Source organism: Pelecanus crispus, chromosome 10 (genome assembly GCF_030463565.1).
Source record: "Pelecanus crispus isolate bPelCri1 chromosome 10, bPelCri1.pri, whole genome shotgun sequence".
Classification (NCBI taxonomy): Eukaryota; Metazoa; Chordata; class Aves; order Pelecaniformes; family Pelecanidae; genus Pelecanus; species Pelecanus crispus.
In genome coordinates, this window is record NC_134652.1 from 42,365,741 (window position 1) to 42,381,712 (window position 15,972).

Sequence of the window (15,972 nt, forward strand, 5' to 3'; positions counted from 1 at the left end):
TCAGTAGCAATATGTACGAGAAGCTGCTTAAATGTTTGCAATATCTGTATTGAACTGTATGAAAATGAAAGTATGAATTGCACCTTGGAATACTCGCTTCCTTTTGGTTTAGCTGATTTTTATTGCGGATTGCTTGGAAACACTTCATACTGCAGCCGGCAATTTTTCTGCCGTGTGCTATATGTGCAAGAACGATTTTCCATCGCAGAGCGAGGCCAGCAGGATGATCAAAAAACCCAGAGACTGACGCAGAGGAGTAAGGCGTTCTGCCTACGCTGTATTTATAGACTCAAAAAATGACTCTGGCCTGCGAACGTGCTGTTTTACAGGCATGAAAGTCAAGTCGTTGAGACTTGCGCTTCTAGCATTTCAAAAGCAGAAAGCCTAAAATGCTAGTGGAGGTGAGCGCGTTACTTTATTTTATTTTTTTTTTTTTTTTCCCCCTCCTAAAGCGTCGGCCGGATTTCACCTACGGAGGTAAAACATCTCCAGCCCTCCTCAGCCAGGGTTCCTCTGTTAATGCTTTTCACAGCATCTGCTGCTTTATGGGGGGGTGGAAATTGTCGCTGAAGGGTGACTCCACCGTGACGGGGGAATCCGCATCCCCGCCGCTGCTCGGCGCCGCCCCGCCGCAGGCACACGGACGCCTCTTGCAGCTCGCTCTTGACGGCCCTGCGCTGTCAGCCCAGCGGCTTTTCCTCGGTTCCTGCGCCGGCTGCTGCCCGGTCCCCGCACCCGGGCCCCGCACCGGGCCCCGCGCTCCCGCCGGGCGCAGCCGCCGCGCCTCTGCCTCCCCCCGGCCCCGCCCCTCGAGCGCGTCACCGCCGCGGCAGCCAATCCCTTCGCTTCCCAGGGTGCCGTGCGGCGCAGGCGCGGCGGGGGCGGACATGGCGGCGGCGCTGGCGCTCTGGGGCCGGGCCGCGGCCCTGCTCACCGGCGCGCAGCGGCTCCTCCGGTGCGGGACGGGGCTGCGGGAGGGGCCGGGGGGTGCTGCTGCTGCTGCTGCTGCTGCTGCGGCGGCGGCGGCGGCGGGCGGGGGGTGCGCCTCCGCGGCGGGCCGGGGCCGGGGCCGGGGCCTCCCCCGCGCCGGGGCCTGGGCCTGCCGTGGGGCGCTGCGGCGCGGCGCTGACGGGCGCTGCCCTTGTGCGCAGGGGCTGCGGCGGCGGCGGCTCGGCGGAGAAGTGCCTGGCCCGGGGGATCAGCTCGGACGAGCGCCCGAAGCGGCCTCTGACGGCCTATTTCCGCTACCTGAAAGAGCATCATTCTGCCTTCAGGCAGGAAAACCCAGGTACGGGGCCGGAGGGGACCGCGTGCCAGGGCGCTCGCGCTGGGCTTGCTTTTGGCCCGGGTGGAGCAGCCGGCACCCGAGAGGCGTGCCGCGTTTTGCCCTCCGGGACAAAATTCCCTCCGGATTTAAAAAGAAAACTGGAGCAAAGTGTCGCTTCGTAAGACTGAACGTCATAGAACCATGGAATCATGGAACGGTTTGGGTTGGAAGGGACTTTTAGGGATCACCCAGCCCAGCCCCTGCAGTGCCAGGGACAGCTTTACCCAGCCCAGGGTGCTCAGAGCCCCGTCCAACCTGGCCTGGGATGTTCCCAGGGATGGGGCATCTCCCACCTCTCTGGGCAACCCCTTCCAGTGCCTCACCGCCCTCACTGTAAAACATTTCTTCCTTATATCCAGTCTAAATCTCTTCTTCTTCAGTTTAAATCCATTACTCCTTGTCCTGTCACAACAGGCCTTGCTAAAGCTTGCCCCCCCCCCTTCCTGCAGCCCCTCTCAGCACTGCCAGGCCGCACTCAGGCCTCCCCGCAGCCCCCTCCTCTCCAGGCTGAGCACCCCCAGCCCCCCCAGCCTGGCCCCGCAGCAGAGGGGCTCCGGCCCTCGGGGCATTTCTGTGGCCTCCCCTGGCCCCCCTCCAACAGCTCCATGTCCCTCTTGAGGTAACTGAAGTACACGAGGTAGATAAAGTACATTACCCTCATTTCAGGAGACCAAAACCACCTTTTTTTCCCCGTAGCGCACCACAACTAAATCCAGTCTTGCCGCGCTTACTGCCTGTACACGAATTCGCTTAGTCTTCTAGCCTTAATAGCTCAAAAAAATGAACATCAGTGTGTAACTAAAGTAGCGTTTGAAGAAAGAGCTCACCTGGGTAAGACGAGTTAACAACGATTTGTGTTTTCCGGTTACTTTGAAATCTGTACGTATTTGAAGTACGCTGTTGGTTTAGTTGGTTTAGTGGTGGATAGTGTTGGGTTAATGGTTGGACTGCATGATCTGAAAGGGCTTTTCCAACCTCAATGATTCGATAATTGCTGATACAACGAGCTATATGTGGTTTTATTTTGTTGCTCAGTAATTTAAAAACTACACGTACTGGATTGCCTCAATGTATACGGGAGAAAAAGTAAATGTATTTAGGGGACAATGGTTTTCTGTGGCTGTGTTTAATTATCATCAAAAACTTCATTTATAGGCAATGCAGTCACTCTTGTCAGAGAGCAGCAAAATGGAAAGCTGCACTGATTTTGAAAATACTGCTGAAATGAATGGTGAAATGTTTAAAGAACTGTGGTCGTATTGGGCAAGCCGTGAGGTACATTTAAGCAGGGGAAACCGTCTGATACCCTGTTTTGCTCGGAAGTTCAAGAGTTCAACAGTCGGAAAGGTTGAGAACTGAACTTGCAGAGCTTATTGTAGTTACATGCCACCCCAGTGTTTTCCACGTGTTTCCAAAATTCAAATAGCCTGCAAATAAACGTAATGTATCTTATACACAAATTGAGAATTTGGGGCTTTCTCGTTCCAATAGAAGTAATGATCAAAAATAACCTGAAAATTTGTTTTATCATTGGCAAAGCATCGTCTTTTCAAAGGTTTTAAGATTGGTATACTTGGACTAAGAACTCCCCATCTGGCTTGGTTTTCCACAATTCTGGAAATCAGGTTACTGATAAGAGCTTAGTTCTGCTTTTCCGCTGTTGAGGTGGCTGAACTTTATATTTGAGGTGGGAGAGAGGAAGATCTATTTTTTTCTTTTAGTGTGAAGCAGAGGGCAAGCCTGTAAAGGATTTTTCAAAACAAGAAAAGCTCGTATCTTCTTTCTACCACCCTTGGAGGGGGGGGGAGGGTGTGTTTGGGTTTTTTGGGGGGTTTTTTGGGGTTTTTTTCTTCCCTCTTCAAAAATTCAGGTCTGGCTGGAAACTTCACAAAATGACCGTAGTGCAAGGGCTGGAGTCAAAGCCAGTCAGCTGAAAACCAAAGCAGATTCAAGTCACTGTAATTTTGTTTGTGGGAGAAGGAAATTACTTTAACCTTACTTCTGTTGAACAATATTGTAAATAAAGGAGTTTATTTTAATAAAGATCAAGCATATGTGCTAAATCAGGTGGATAAGGTCACGCAATACGTGCTTTCAAGAACCCAGCGGACCCTTTTTGCCAAAAAACTGGAAATTTTACGCTCAGTTTCTTCCCTGGCCCCCCTCAGAGCATCTTGCATTGTATAGAAAAGGATCCAACTCAAAAAAAAAAAAAAATTAAACTGTTCTGGAGTGGTAATAGCTGTCTGTCTTGAAATGGTGCTTCAGTTTGTAACTGCGTGTTTCATTTGAGTTTGAACCAAGAGCAGGGACTCTTCCCCCTGCAGATATTACAGCTCCCTTTAACTGCCACAAGTAGGTAGTTTTATGAAAGGAGGAGGATACATTTCTACAGGAAAAAGATATAGAGACAGCTTGCTTTGGGAAATATTGAAGCAGCTTACTAAAGATACAATCCTGATCTTTATTTTCTTGCTTTCTAATTTTAATGTACAGAAATGAGCAACATAGAGCTGATTAGAAAAATAGCAGGGGCTTGGAAGGAGTTACCGGCATCACAGAAGCAGGTAAGTTTGTATCTTTGCCCTGTGTACTTTGAACTCTGTCGAGTCTTAGTGGATGTTTTACTTGGTTTGGGGTCTGCTGTGGTTTTTTGTGTTGGGTTTTTTTTGTTTTGGTGGTGGTGGTGTTTTGGTTTTTTAAACAACAATAAAAAAGCACTTGCGTACAAAGGTTCAGACATAAAAACAATTCTGAAGAGAACTGGGAGCTTTGAAGTACTCGGGGGAGGATACTTTGACACTGCTACGCGTGACCTTATTTTTAGTATTTTTAATCTGTTGCTCGAGAAACAAATGAGACAGATCTCGCTCTGTGTGGCTGTAGGGCTGGGAACATATATCTAATTTCTTTATGGTAGTTTTATATGTGTGTATTACATGTATAATAACGTAAGTATTGTAAAGTTGTTCTGCTTTCATATGCATAAGCTAGGAGAGACCTCAGTTATTTTGGTGAAAGGACCGACCTCAGTTTTTCTACAGATTCGATAGTAACCAGAGACCTAATTTACAGGTGACTTTAAGTTTCGTCTAATAAACTTTTTGTCACAGGTAGTGAAGTTTCTGTAAGAGTGGCAGTTTCAAGGGATAATGTACACCAGCGCTATGAATTGCTAATCAGTGCTGTGAATATAAGTGCCATTTATAGCAAAGTAACGATTGTGCTTCCTTGATTGCAGTTAGCGATTAGATCCAGGTAGGCACTAATTGCAGCTTTCTAGCTAAAGTAACATCTTGGTTCAACAGCATTCAAATGCTCTTACAGCCCTTCTGGATTTCTGGCTCCACGTGCCTTAGTATAAAATAGGCCTTTTCATTTGTCTGTCCGAAACGGAGGACAGGGTGGTGATTTTTCAGGTCTACCTGGATGCTTGGTAGCCTGGCTCAGCTCTTCTCAGTGCCCTGGTACCAAGGCGGTGATTTTGTGATGCCTCTCTAACCTGGTGTCGGCCGGTGGAGGAACGCCTTTGGTGACGGGAGCGCTTGTGCGCTGCACTGGGTGCACACACTTGAATCATTTCAACCAGGCTTCAGCTTTTCCTTCTTGTATGGAAGATTGGTAGTGCTTTGAGCTGCATCTGAAGATCCGTCCGATGTTACCAGATTAAGACAATTCATGGGAAGAGCCCAGGTTTTGAATCTGAGTTCTTCTGAATCCGTTCCGCTAGTCAAACGCACCCAAAATTGCTACTTTACTTTAAAAATCTTACGTTCCAGGGTATCCTGTAATTTTTTTTTAATTAGTAGGTTAGAAGAGTTAGGTTGTTTAATGGTCAAGTGCATGGAGCTGAGAAAACTCCCAGCTGTCTAAAGCTGGGAGGAGGTGGCAGGGTGGGATTAACGGGGCTTGCTTCAACGAGAGGAGTACCAGACAATGCAGACTACTGAAATTCTCAGCAATAGCTTAGGTTTTTGTAGAAGTATCTTTCCTACCTAAATGTAGGTTTGGGTTTTGAGTGTTTTTTGGGGATTTTAGGGGTTATTTTGGGTAAGTTGGCAGCGATACGGAGATTGGAACATGTCAGAATTAGTGTGTTAAAAGGCCGTTTATCTTTTTCGGTCATTTTAAAGGCACCACGCTTATCTCGCTGAAAGCATTTGTTTAAGGTTGGTGATTGTTTGCGTTGTAGGTTTATGAGGAAGCTAGGAAGGCAGACTGGCAAAGGTACGAACAGCAGTTGGCCACGTATAAAGCACAGCTAACTCCAGCCCAGGCTGCGGCTTTGAAAGAAGAAAGGAGAAAAAAACTGGCAAAAAGAAGGACGTTCAGGGCAAAAAGAGTAAGTATTTTGAAGTTCCAAGTTTCTTTTCTCTCACGGAACCTGAAGTCTATTTGTCTAGTACACAGGGCAGAGCTGAAGCATGTTTAGAAATACAAAAGCGGCTCTCGGGATTAAAAAAAAAAAACAAACCACACCACAAACACAAAACCCAAAAAAACCCCATGGACTACGATAGTTGCTGGTGGTGTTAGCAGTTATTTTAGTGGCTTTCCTATGCTTGAAGACATATCTTTGTGCTTAGAGGTAGCTTCTCTATGCTTTTTTCTCCCTATTCCTAAAGCTGCCTGAGAAATAAAAGACATTTGAACCAGCAGCCCTTTCTTTGGTTGGGAAGACATCCAGAAATCGCTTTTCACGGAGGCCTTGCATCTCTTACTGCAGTGGCCCCTACGAGGTGGTAGCTGTTTGAAGCAGCCGTTTTTCCTTCCTTCCTTTGGATTCTGCAGCTTTGCTATCTGAGTAGCTGCTGACGTGTTGAATTAGGGCTGCGTAGAGGCGCATCTGTGTCCTTTATTGACTTGTTCAGGCAGGTTATCTTCCCTATTCCCTTTATATATAAATCCCGAGAGACAGACCCATGTGTGAAGGTACAATATTATGGTTTGTCCAGTGGCAAAATCAGTTGAAGGGCTTACTTACTGCTCGTTCGTTTCTGTGAATTAAACCGCTGGTGTGACGTTGCCCTAATTGGCAAAAATGTAATTAATTCGGTTTGAAAGACCCCTACTTAGAGGAAGTTTTTAAACCAAATGATTCTGCTGATCCCTTTTGAGAGTAAGGCACCACAAGGAATTTAGCTGGCGTACCTAATACCTAAGCAGATGTTAATCTGCAGCACCCAGGCTGCAGTGGGAATGTCTTAGGGCTGGAGAAAACAACAAGTGTAATTGCATCCCTAACTTGCTGTGCTTTCCCTCTCTCACCATCGTCCCTGTAGGCAAAGCGTTGCGATAGCAGAAACCTACTTCTGTTTCCCTGGAAATCTGGTTCTCTTCCACCTTCTCACCTCCCACAGTTAGGTGTCTGCCCTCCTCTCTGCAAGCACACAGTATTTCACACCAGAGACCGAAGCACTATGAAGATAATAGAAAACCTGGCATCATGACTTCCTTACTGAGAGGAATTTAGTAACAGTCTTTGGTTTCTGGAAGACTTTGCTTTTTTTCTGTCTGCAAAAATTCAGGTTGTTAGCTGTTCTTTGGTTGAGCATTGGTCTTGACAAGTGGTGGGAGCATCTTGACATACAGTCCAGTTTACAGAATGAAACACGAAAAAATGAATTTGAGTCTGATTTTTGTATAAAATATAAAGATAAATGGTAAGTTTAGCTTTGGAAAAACGCATGCTTGGTAGATTGAATAACTTTTCTTGTTGTTTTTAAAGGAATTGACTGTGCTTGGAAAACCTAAAAGACCTCGTAGCGGCTTTAACATTTTTGTGTCAGAACACTTTCAAGAAAGTGAGGGAATTTCACCTGTGGTAAGCCAGGAAAGATTGTTCTTTAAAATAGATCTGTTGCATTCAGAAAACCTGTTTTAGATTCTGCCATTTTCAAAAAAACTCTTCGGTACTTCAGTATTTGGATTTTGCTTTGCTTAGCTCATTTATTTTTTAGGCTGCGGTGATCCGGCTATGCTGCCAGTGGCATGTCTTATATAAACTGTTGTGTTGGGTATACAGACTTCAAATATTTGCACTACTTTTTGCACCTCAGTGTTACAGACTTCATCTGTTCCTTCTGTAAGGAGAGAATTCTACTTTATTTTGGTGTAGAAGTACGTTGTTTTTTCAAATGGTTGTGGTACTCTGCTACCATTTTTGTAGTAGTGCTTATTGTACCTCCTGTAGCACGGCTGATGTTACGGAACATGCAGGAGTTCCTCAGCAAAGTCACGAGTTCCGCACCAAACTGCGCTTTGGGGTGATTGAAGTTACGCTGGTGGGTTACAGCGCTGGAGACCTCCCCTGTATGCCTCATACGTTCCTTACCCTACGCATTTAGTCAGGAAATCAGGGTGGTGGAAATAGTTTGTTCCTCGGTTTTCTGTGTACGGGGCAGGCATCTCCAGTCAGCTGAGCCCTGGTTTGACACACACACTCACACGGCAAAATACTGCTGAAGCGGTACAAAGTTTCCTGCGAACGTGGTTAATGCTTGTGCGGGCTTGGCTTAAGTTAGGGCTTGGTTTAAATGAAACCAGTGTGCGGGGTGAGGCGTAGTCACGTTGCTGTAAATCAGCTCAGCTGTTCTGTCCGCCTGCTTTGGCGGCAGGCTGAGTAATTTAAACTGCTTCGTCCTTACGTTGTCTGTAAACGTGGCTCGGATGATGTCCAGCAACTTGTTGAACCGTATCGTTTATTATTGACCTACGTTAAGAGGGTGGGGTGTTAAGCCTGTGTGACTTTGTGCTTTTTGACATTGGTTTATACTCGGCTTTCACTAGTGGCATTCACCTGTAACTCCCTGGGGTCAGTCTACTGTTAAAATAATCCTAATGTATTGCGTATTCTATATCCTGTAGGCAAAGCTGAAGCAATTATTTGATGCCTGGCGAAAATTGTCCAGTTCTCAAAAGCAGGTACGTCTGTGGATTTTGATGAGGCTCTGATCTACTCGGAAAATGACAAACTTGAGTCAAAATTAAGAAACTCGTACAAAATCTTGAACTCGGTTGTTCAAAATACAATACTGAGGAAAATACTCTGAGACCGTATTTATGCGTCTTGAAAAAGATTGTCATTACTTTTATTCCAGTAGTGACCATCTCTTTTATGGTGTTGATGAAATGAGTGCGCAGGATAGGATGGAAGTTCTGTATGCCTGGAAATGGATGTGGAGTGGCATCTAGGGAGGAAAGCAGAATAATTTGCAATGATTTGATTTTTTTTTCCAATAATATTTTTAAATGCCAGCATAATAATTTGCTGCTCGTGGAAAGACTTTTGACAGGTAGAAGCAACAGAAATCTACAAGTGATGTGCCCACAGTAATTTATTAACTGCGGTTGTCTTGGGGATAGTTTTCTGCCAGCTTTCTCAGTGTACCGAAATACGAACCTGCAGATGGGTGTGTGAAAATCAGAGTGGTGCTATACTGAAACCTCATCTAAACCTCCAGATTTTCAGCTATTCTGCGCCTTACTCTCCTTCCTCCTGAATGCCCTTCTTCCAGGTTGTTTTGACTGTGTACTTAGAACGCGCGCTAGGTTCGCGTTTTTTCTGTAGAAAAAGCATTGGAAATAGTTGTGCAGAAATACCTATTCCTGTTCCTTGCATAAGCCAGCTCTCTCAAACTAGTGCTCAAATAAAAAGCCTTAGCTGTTAGTAGTAATGCTGAATAAACTTCCTCTTCGGGAACAGCCATCTGTTGACATAACCATGATTCAATGCTAAGGTTTTGTATTTTTGTGCAAGTTTGATGTGTCTTGAATTTTCTGGAGGCGAAAGCGAACGCCTGGGATGTGCGCTGCACAGTAAGTCACGTTTGTGTCGAAGGGGAGGACGTGACGTGGCGGTTATCCTGACAAAGGCCCTTCCGTAACTGTTGATCCCTAATTTTCTTCCAGCCATACCTGCAGCTTGCTGAAGATGATAAGGTTCGGTATGAGAATGAAATGAAGTCGTGGGAAGCAAAAATGGTTGAACTCGGACGTGAAGACCTGATACGTTCCAGAAGGCAAAGGCCAAAAAAGAAAACTGCTGAAACTGCAGACAAAGCTGAAGCAGCCAAAGCTTCCTCACATGAAAACAAGGCAAAATTAAAGTTGAAAAAATCAGAAGAATAAAATGATTAAGTATTTTATATTTAATGCCATTTGGTTGTCATGTCTTTATCCTGCTCTGTTAATGCTGCAGTCGGCATTAGCACTGAATTTTGGAAAACGCGTAAAGGGCCCATTGAAGCAGTAGAGAAGGTGATGGGGTAAGGGAGGATCCAGTGTCTCTCGGAACTGACTGAAATAATCATTGTAGGTGTAGCCTGAACTGTACACCAGTAACCGGTTAATCAAGCTGTGAATAGTGATACTCGCTGACAGCAGCAGAGCTCTCCAATAACGGTAGATAACAGCTAGCTTTTATATTTTTTTATGAAAGCAAGAATATTCTACGATGTTACCATCTAAATTCTGTAAATAAGAGCTGAAATCTGAGTTAATGCTGCTGTGTTTTATTCCCTCCATATCGGTAGTGAAGAGAAACGTTCTACATTTCAGCAAAAGGCACAAGAAATGTAAAATACTAACTTTTATTTTATGCATCTGTCTTTTTGTACGTATCGATCTGTGTATACCACTTACGTTGCGTTAATTAAAGACCATACGAGTTTTGTATAAACGTACCTTTTTTTTTTTTAGACTTTCATTACATGGTTTTGTTTGGATACAAGCAGACACTTTTGCGTTCCCGTTGTCACACTTGGGACAGCCTGGAAGGAAAAGAGGATGCGTGAACTGTTAGAACTTTGGGTTTCGATGTAATAAATGTTGGTATTTTGAAGATCTGCTTGCTTGTTTGTTTTGTTTTTTTTTTTTTTTTCCCCTGGGGTACGTGTGTCTTCATGAAAGTCTCATAGGTGTTTCGGAGCATCTGCGTTTTTAGGAGGAAGGCAAGTTTTTTCAGCAGGCGGTGGATTTTAGCCAGCCTGCAAGAACTGCGTGATCCACAAAGCTTATTCTTTACCCAGGGGGAAATGGAAAGCTGAAGGAGGAGTCCCTTGCCTTTTTTTAGTTTAGTTTTTTGGTTTTTTGGGTTTTTTTGTTTTTTTTTTTTTTTAAATTTACCGATGGCAACTGTAGCTGAGGGCTGCTGGCTTTCCTTTGCAGAACACAGTTTGCAGGCGGGAGGGGAGGCTCTTCCCCAGAGGATCTTGCTTCCCCAGAGGATCTTGCTTCCCCAGAGGATCTTGCTTCCCCAGAGGAACTTGCTTCCCCAGAGGATCTTACTGCCCCAGAGGATCTTACTGCCCCAGAGGATCTTACTGCCCCAGAGGAACTGCCCCAGAGGATCTTACTGCCCCAGAGGAACTGCCCCAGAGGAACTTACTTCCCCAGAGGAACTGCCCCAGAGGAACTTACTTCCCCAGAGGAACTGCCCCAGAGGTTCCCAGAGCATCCCTGAGAGCGCGGCCTGAACCCAAACCGCGCAGCCTCCTCGCCCAGGCCTGCGGGCGGCAGGGGGGAGAACAGGCCGGGCACGGGCCCCTGCCTTGTTCCCCTTTCCCTGGGTACGACAGCTCCTACCCCAACCCCGCTCGGGCCTCCCCTGAGGGGCGGCGGCCGCCTTCCCGCCCACCCGCCCTGCGCATGCGCGGCCCCGCCGCGCCAACCGCCGCCGCCGCTCTCGCGAGAGCGGCGGCGGCGGTTGGCGCGGCGGGGCCGGCGGGATGGGGCTGCTGGAGCAGTGCGAGGCCGCCTTCGGCTCCCCGGACCTCTACGGCGTCCTGGGCGTCCGCCGGCAGGCCTCCCCCGAGGAGATCCGCCGCGCCTACCACCGCGCCTCGCTCCGCGTACACCCTGACCGCGCCGAGCCCGGCGCTAAGGAGGAGGCGACGCGGCGGTTCCAGGTGAGGGAAGGCGGCGGTGGCGGCCCCTGAGTGCCCGGCTCCCCGGCGGAGCGAGGGGCCCGGCTCCCTGACGGACCGAGGGGCCCGATTCCCCGACCGACCGAGGGCCCGGCGGAGCGAGGGCCCGGTTCCCTGACTGACTGACCGAGGGCCCGGCTCCCCGAGGGCCCGGCTCCCCGGCTGACCGCCCGTTCCCTGACAGATCCTGGGCAAGGCGTACGCCGTCCTGAGCGACGCGGAGCAGCGGGCCGTGTACGATGAGCAGGGCACGGTGGACGAGGAGGGCGAGGCGCTGAGGGGCGAGCGGGACTGGCAGGAGTACTGGCGGCTGCTCTTCAAAAAGGTGAGAACCGGGCCGGGAAGCGGTGTCGGGGCTCCCGCAGGGCTCCCCGCAGCAGGACGGCAAACCCTCCGGGAAGGGGAAGCCTGCTGCTCTGGAGTTGTAGCCACGTAGCTCCCTTACGAGCTCTGTGTAAAATACTGGGCTGTGGGGGTTTTTTTTATGGTGTCTCTTAAATCCTTACGGTGAATGAATCCTGTAACTCAAGAAGCGTCACCTCTTCGCTTCAGATCACGGTAAAAGACATTGAAGACTTCGAAAAGAGCTATAAAGATTCAGAAGAAGAGCTGGCTGATATTAAAGCGGCGTACATGGATTTTGAGGGTGACATGGACAGAATAATGGAGTCGGTGTTGTGTGTGGACTATACAGATGAACCAAGAATACGGAAAATCATAGAACAAGCCATTGACTCTGGAGAAGTCCCGTCCTACAAAGGTTTCGTGAAAGAGTCTAAGCAGAAAATGCTCGCAAGAAAAAGGCGGGTAGGTTATATCAATCAGGGACCAAAGGGGAATATTATTTATTATAAGCTTTTAATCTCCCTTGGTAGAAATAAACAAAACTGTTCTTAAGACAAACGTTTGCCACAGGATTGCTGGGTTACAGATCTTGCTCAGTATCTTTGACTTTCACATTCAGTCACCTGTGTTCTCCACCCCCCCCAAAATGTTGTGAAAGGCTTTTGAGTTTTAAGAGGCTGTTGCCTATTACTTCTGGTTTTTTATGTTGTTATTACACACAGCGGCTTATTACAGTGTAGCACATCCCTGCGTTTATTTACAAAGCCATGAGCTGCTGGAGTTAGGAAGCGTACGTGGGGTGGAAATATATTATGCTCGCCTTGTGGCAAGTGTGAAATAACATTCTGGATTAAATGGACCTCTTCTCCAGCCTGGGTTTTTTCTTTCTTTTTTTTTGGACACGTAGCATACGTTATGTGCACATCCCAGTAACCTTTCTCCAATGTAAGAAATTGTAATAGCTGCTAAGACAAAAAAAGCGTGGGTGTGGGGAAGAGGGATGGGGATAGACATCTCATCATGGTCAGCGTTGTGAAACAGCAAAAAACTGTCCCGCTCTACTGAACTGCAGAACCAGAATGGGCTTTCTCTTTGACTGACCTCTCATCTGTGGCCAAACTTGGAAACCGTTTGTGGTTCCTTGCAGCTATTTATTTACGGATGCAAAATAAAGCGTTTGGTAACAACTATAAGACTTTGTCAAATAACGTGCAAAATACTTTTTAAAGACCTAGTTTGCTATTTTAGGCAGAGAAAGAAGCCAGAGAGGCAGAAAAGACAAAAGACGAACTGGGCCTTGGTGGAGAAGATGACTTGAAAGCACTGATTCAAGTAAGGCTTTTTGTATCTGTTAAAGATAATTATGTTACTGGCTTATAATTGTGTTTTCCCTGAGCATCTTTGTATTTTGGATCCTTGCAACAATTCTGAGTTCCTGAGGTTACAGTCTGACCTTAAAATGTTATATGTATGTACTTTAATAGTCAGAGTGTGTTATGGATTTTATTACCTGTGTCTTTTTGGAAATTAACAAAGTTATTCTAATATGCTTATCCTTACTGCACACACAATCAAAATATTTAACTTCTAGTTTTAGGCAGTTAGACGGGGATTGTTAACGATGCTTTCTTTCAGAGGGATTCCACAAGGATGTAGAGGTTGCTAGGTCTTACTATTTTGGTTTTTTTATCTTGGGGATCAAGGAAAGAAACGTACTGTTTATGTTCTGTTTTTTGGAATGTTTTCTGTTTTTTCTTTCTTATCATCCAGTGGGCTTCCTAGAACGTTCATGCTTAATCATTCCTCAAATTGTAACAGAGTTTTAGGTCTAAACTAGAAATTGCTTTGCTTTTCCTAGCCTTATGTCGCGATTTTTTTATAGCCACTCTTCACCTCTGTCTTGGTACTTGTGGAAGTTCGGTATAGAGCCTAGAGTATACAAGTAGGCTTTTGCTTGGCAGTACTATACCTCCTGTAGCTTGTATTCCCCGTTTAATCTATTCTGAGATTTTATGTAGCTGTCTAACTTCAATAGAGTAATCTGTATTGGGAAGTAGTAAAAGTTTGGTTTTGATTTTGGTTTTTTTTCCCCTCCCCCAGAGCAGAAATAAAGATCGAAAAAGGGAAATGGATGACTTTTTGGCCCAACTGGAAGCAAAATATGGGAATAATGCTAAAAAAGGAGGCAAGAAGACTGCAGCCAAGAAAGGAAAGAAATAAAGAACTGTGTAGGCTGAAATAATCGGGTATAATTTTGTATGGGAACATGTGGATTTGGGAGAAGTTCAGAGTTTTTCTGGACTATTGTTTCAGAGTGTGTGTGCATCAGCTTGCTGTGACTGGGAGGTATGACACAGAACACGCACCGCGAACGAGACAGACAAAACATCCTGGTGCTACTTTGGGTGCTCTTCAGTTACGCTCAGACAGATTCTTGACTAAAAGTTTTGTTACAGTAAGGAAGCGGTGCGATGTTTGGGATGCCTGGGTGTTTACTGCACACGTGCTGAAGCACATTCCTTCCAAACACCTAATGGGTATCAGTACAGCTGGTGGTGAAAGAAAACGTAATCCCACACCTTGGGGAGTCTTCAGTGCTGGTTCCTGTGGCTTCTGAGCGAGAAACCTTATCTTTTTTGTTATTTAAGGGTTTCTTTTGTAACAAACCTTCTGCTGTTTTTAAAGGTCTTTGCACTTCAGCTCAACAGGTGTTTTTCACATACTCCATTGGTTTTATCAAGATACCTTGAAAAATTGCAGACTTAATAAATGAGAAGATTTTTGCAGAATCCTGTGGTATGTTGCTTCCCCAGCCCTCTTTACATTTTCGAAGTAGCTGTTCAAAACGCACCGACAGCAATGACTCTTCCGACTGCTTTAAGTCAAGTAAACACTCAACAATACAGCTGTATGGTTAACTCTGGCGTCAGTGCTGGCGCTGCTACATTAGATGAAAGGGCCACCTAGTGCTGGGTCTTTGAGGATTGCCTGTGGCAGATGCCTTAGGAAGAACATGAGGCTGCAGCACGTATGTGACTGTGCAGAAATTCTCTAACACGCTGAGGTGAGGTAATAAACTTAAAAATCCACAGAACAGAGCTGGTTCTGCGTACTTCTAGGGTTCCTGATGTCCCGTGACAAGGCGTTAGAAATGTATTGCAGGTTATTTCAATAGCATCACAGTCACGTCTGCTGTAGGATGGTGGTGATTAGCTACTTCATTGTATTTGTCAACGCTTCTGTTATTTCAGAAGTGAATTACTTCTGCAAGATGTGCAAATACTTTGAAGGGTTTTGCTTCAGCTGTTTTTAAACCCCTTGACATGGTGTGCAGGGCTGTGAACTTGAAGGGTAACCAGTTTTCAACTTACTATAGCTCAAGGGAATGAGGCTGGCTTTATTTTGTGGATCATTTTTTCAAAGGCTTATGAGCCACAAGGTGACCGCTTACTTTTGAGTTGAAGGTCCTCATGGCTTTGGTGATAGCATTCAGGGAACTGACTATTTATTAATAGAGCTTCCCGGGGGGGAAAGCTAGAGGTAGAATGGCAACTCTGTTCCCTTTTACTTGGCTGCTTTCAAAAATTATCCTGATTCTGAGAGAGTACAGCATATTATTACGTTGCACAACACGTGACTTTTACTATACAAAATAGCTATCTAACAGCCCAGGAGAAGTTTCTGGTGTCAACCATTTGTACAGAAACTAAAAATTACCCCATGATGAGACTGCTTGCACTTTAACACATTGACTCCTCTAGGCTACAAAATACTACGTTGCGTTACTAGAAGTCTATTCAAGGTTATTTGTATGTTTTTGTAACTCTTATGCACTAGGGCTACAGAGCACGAACTTGGTCCCTGAGGAATGGCACCAATATAACCGGGATGCTTATCTCCACTTAGCTTGAGATATCTAAATGACACGCTGTACAATGTTCCAGTAGTCTTAGCTGTTGAGAGAAATTGTATTTTGAAAGGGTTTAGTGAATAGAGGCCTCTCTTTAGCATCAAAATTTATTTCTGTGCAAACTTAAGAGATTTCGATTGAGACTAGAGAGACCTTTTTTTCCCTTCTAGAAATGCAAAGGAAAGGAAATGCAAATGCAGTTACATTTGCAGTCCTGCTTTGCTTTCTTTTCCCTCCTTTTTGATTAGAGCATGCTTCTATCAACTGGACTCAAGAACTTCAGCACTGATTAAAAATTATTAGCTGTTCTGTAGGTACCACTAACATTTGACAGATTGCGTAACTTACGAGTGGGGAAGTAGGAGCCACTTTATAAAGAATACTGACAAGTTTTTTTCCAATATGAATTGTAATTTGAAAAATATTAATAAGGAAATTTAGAAAAAAGTGCTCTTTAATTGGAT

At 45.8% G+C, this 15,972-nt stretch overlaps 2 protein-coding genes across 2 annotated transcripts; both read left to right on the top strand.

Moving 5' to 3' along the window:
• The first annotated feature begins 887 nt into the window (after positions 1 to 887).
• TFAM (transcription factor A, mitochondrial) lies at positions 888 to 10,145 on the top strand. Its single transcript, XM_075717767.1, has 7 exons — positions 888 to 955; positions 1,152 to 1,288; positions 3,824 to 3,894; positions 5,520 to 5,669; positions 7,056 to 7,151; positions 8,195 to 8,251; positions 9,239 to 10,145. Exons 1-7 carry the CDS (start codon positions 888 to 890, stop codon positions 9,455 to 9,457), a joined length of 798 nt encoding a protein of 265 aa, XP_075573882.1. The 3' UTR covers positions 9,458 to 10,145.
• Positions 10,146 to 11,055: 910 nt separating this feature from the next.
• DNAJC9 (DnaJ heat shock protein family (Hsp40) member C9) lies at positions 11,056 to 14,383 on the top strand. Its single transcript, XM_075717753.1, has 5 exons — positions 11,056 to 11,235; positions 11,438 to 11,578; positions 11,806 to 12,060; positions 12,847 to 12,930; positions 13,699 to 14,383. Exons 1-5 carry the CDS (start codon positions 11,056 to 11,058, stop codon positions 13,816 to 13,818), a joined length of 780 nt encoding a protein of 259 aa, XP_075573868.1. The 3' UTR covers positions 13,819 to 14,383.
• The last annotated feature ends 1,589 nt before the right edge of the window (positions 14,384 to 15,972 follow it).

What these genes read in the sequence shown, in the direction of transcription:
- TFAM (XM_075717767.1), top strand. Translation starts at nt 888, where the DNA reads ATGGCGGCGGCGCTGGCGCTCTGGGGCCGGGCCGCGGCCCTGCTCACC. An exon ending in CTTCAGGCAGGAAAACCCAG is followed by an intron (nt 1,289 to 3,823) that starts GTACGGGGCCGG and finishes TTTAATGTACAG; the next exon opens with AAATGAGCAACATAGAGCTG. An exon ending in TACCGGCATCACAGAAGCAG is followed by an intron (nt 3,895 to 5,519) that starts GTAAGTTTGTAT and finishes TTTGCGTTGTAG; the next exon opens with GTTTATGAGGAAGCTAGGAA.
- DNAJC9 (XM_075717753.1), top strand. Translation starts at nt 11,056, where the DNA reads ATGGGGCTGCTGGAGCAGTGCGAGGCCGCCTTCGGCTCCCCGGACCTC. An exon ending in TGCTCGCAAGAAAAAGGCGG is followed by an intron (nt 12,061 to 12,846) that starts GTAGGTTATATC and finishes TTGCTATTTTAG; the next exon opens with GCAGAGAAAGAAGCCAGAGA. An exon ending in ACTTGAAAGCACTGATTCAA is followed by an intron (nt 12,931 to 13,698) that starts GTAAGGCTTTTT and finishes CCCCTCCCCCAG; the next exon opens with AGCAGAAATAAAGATCGAAA.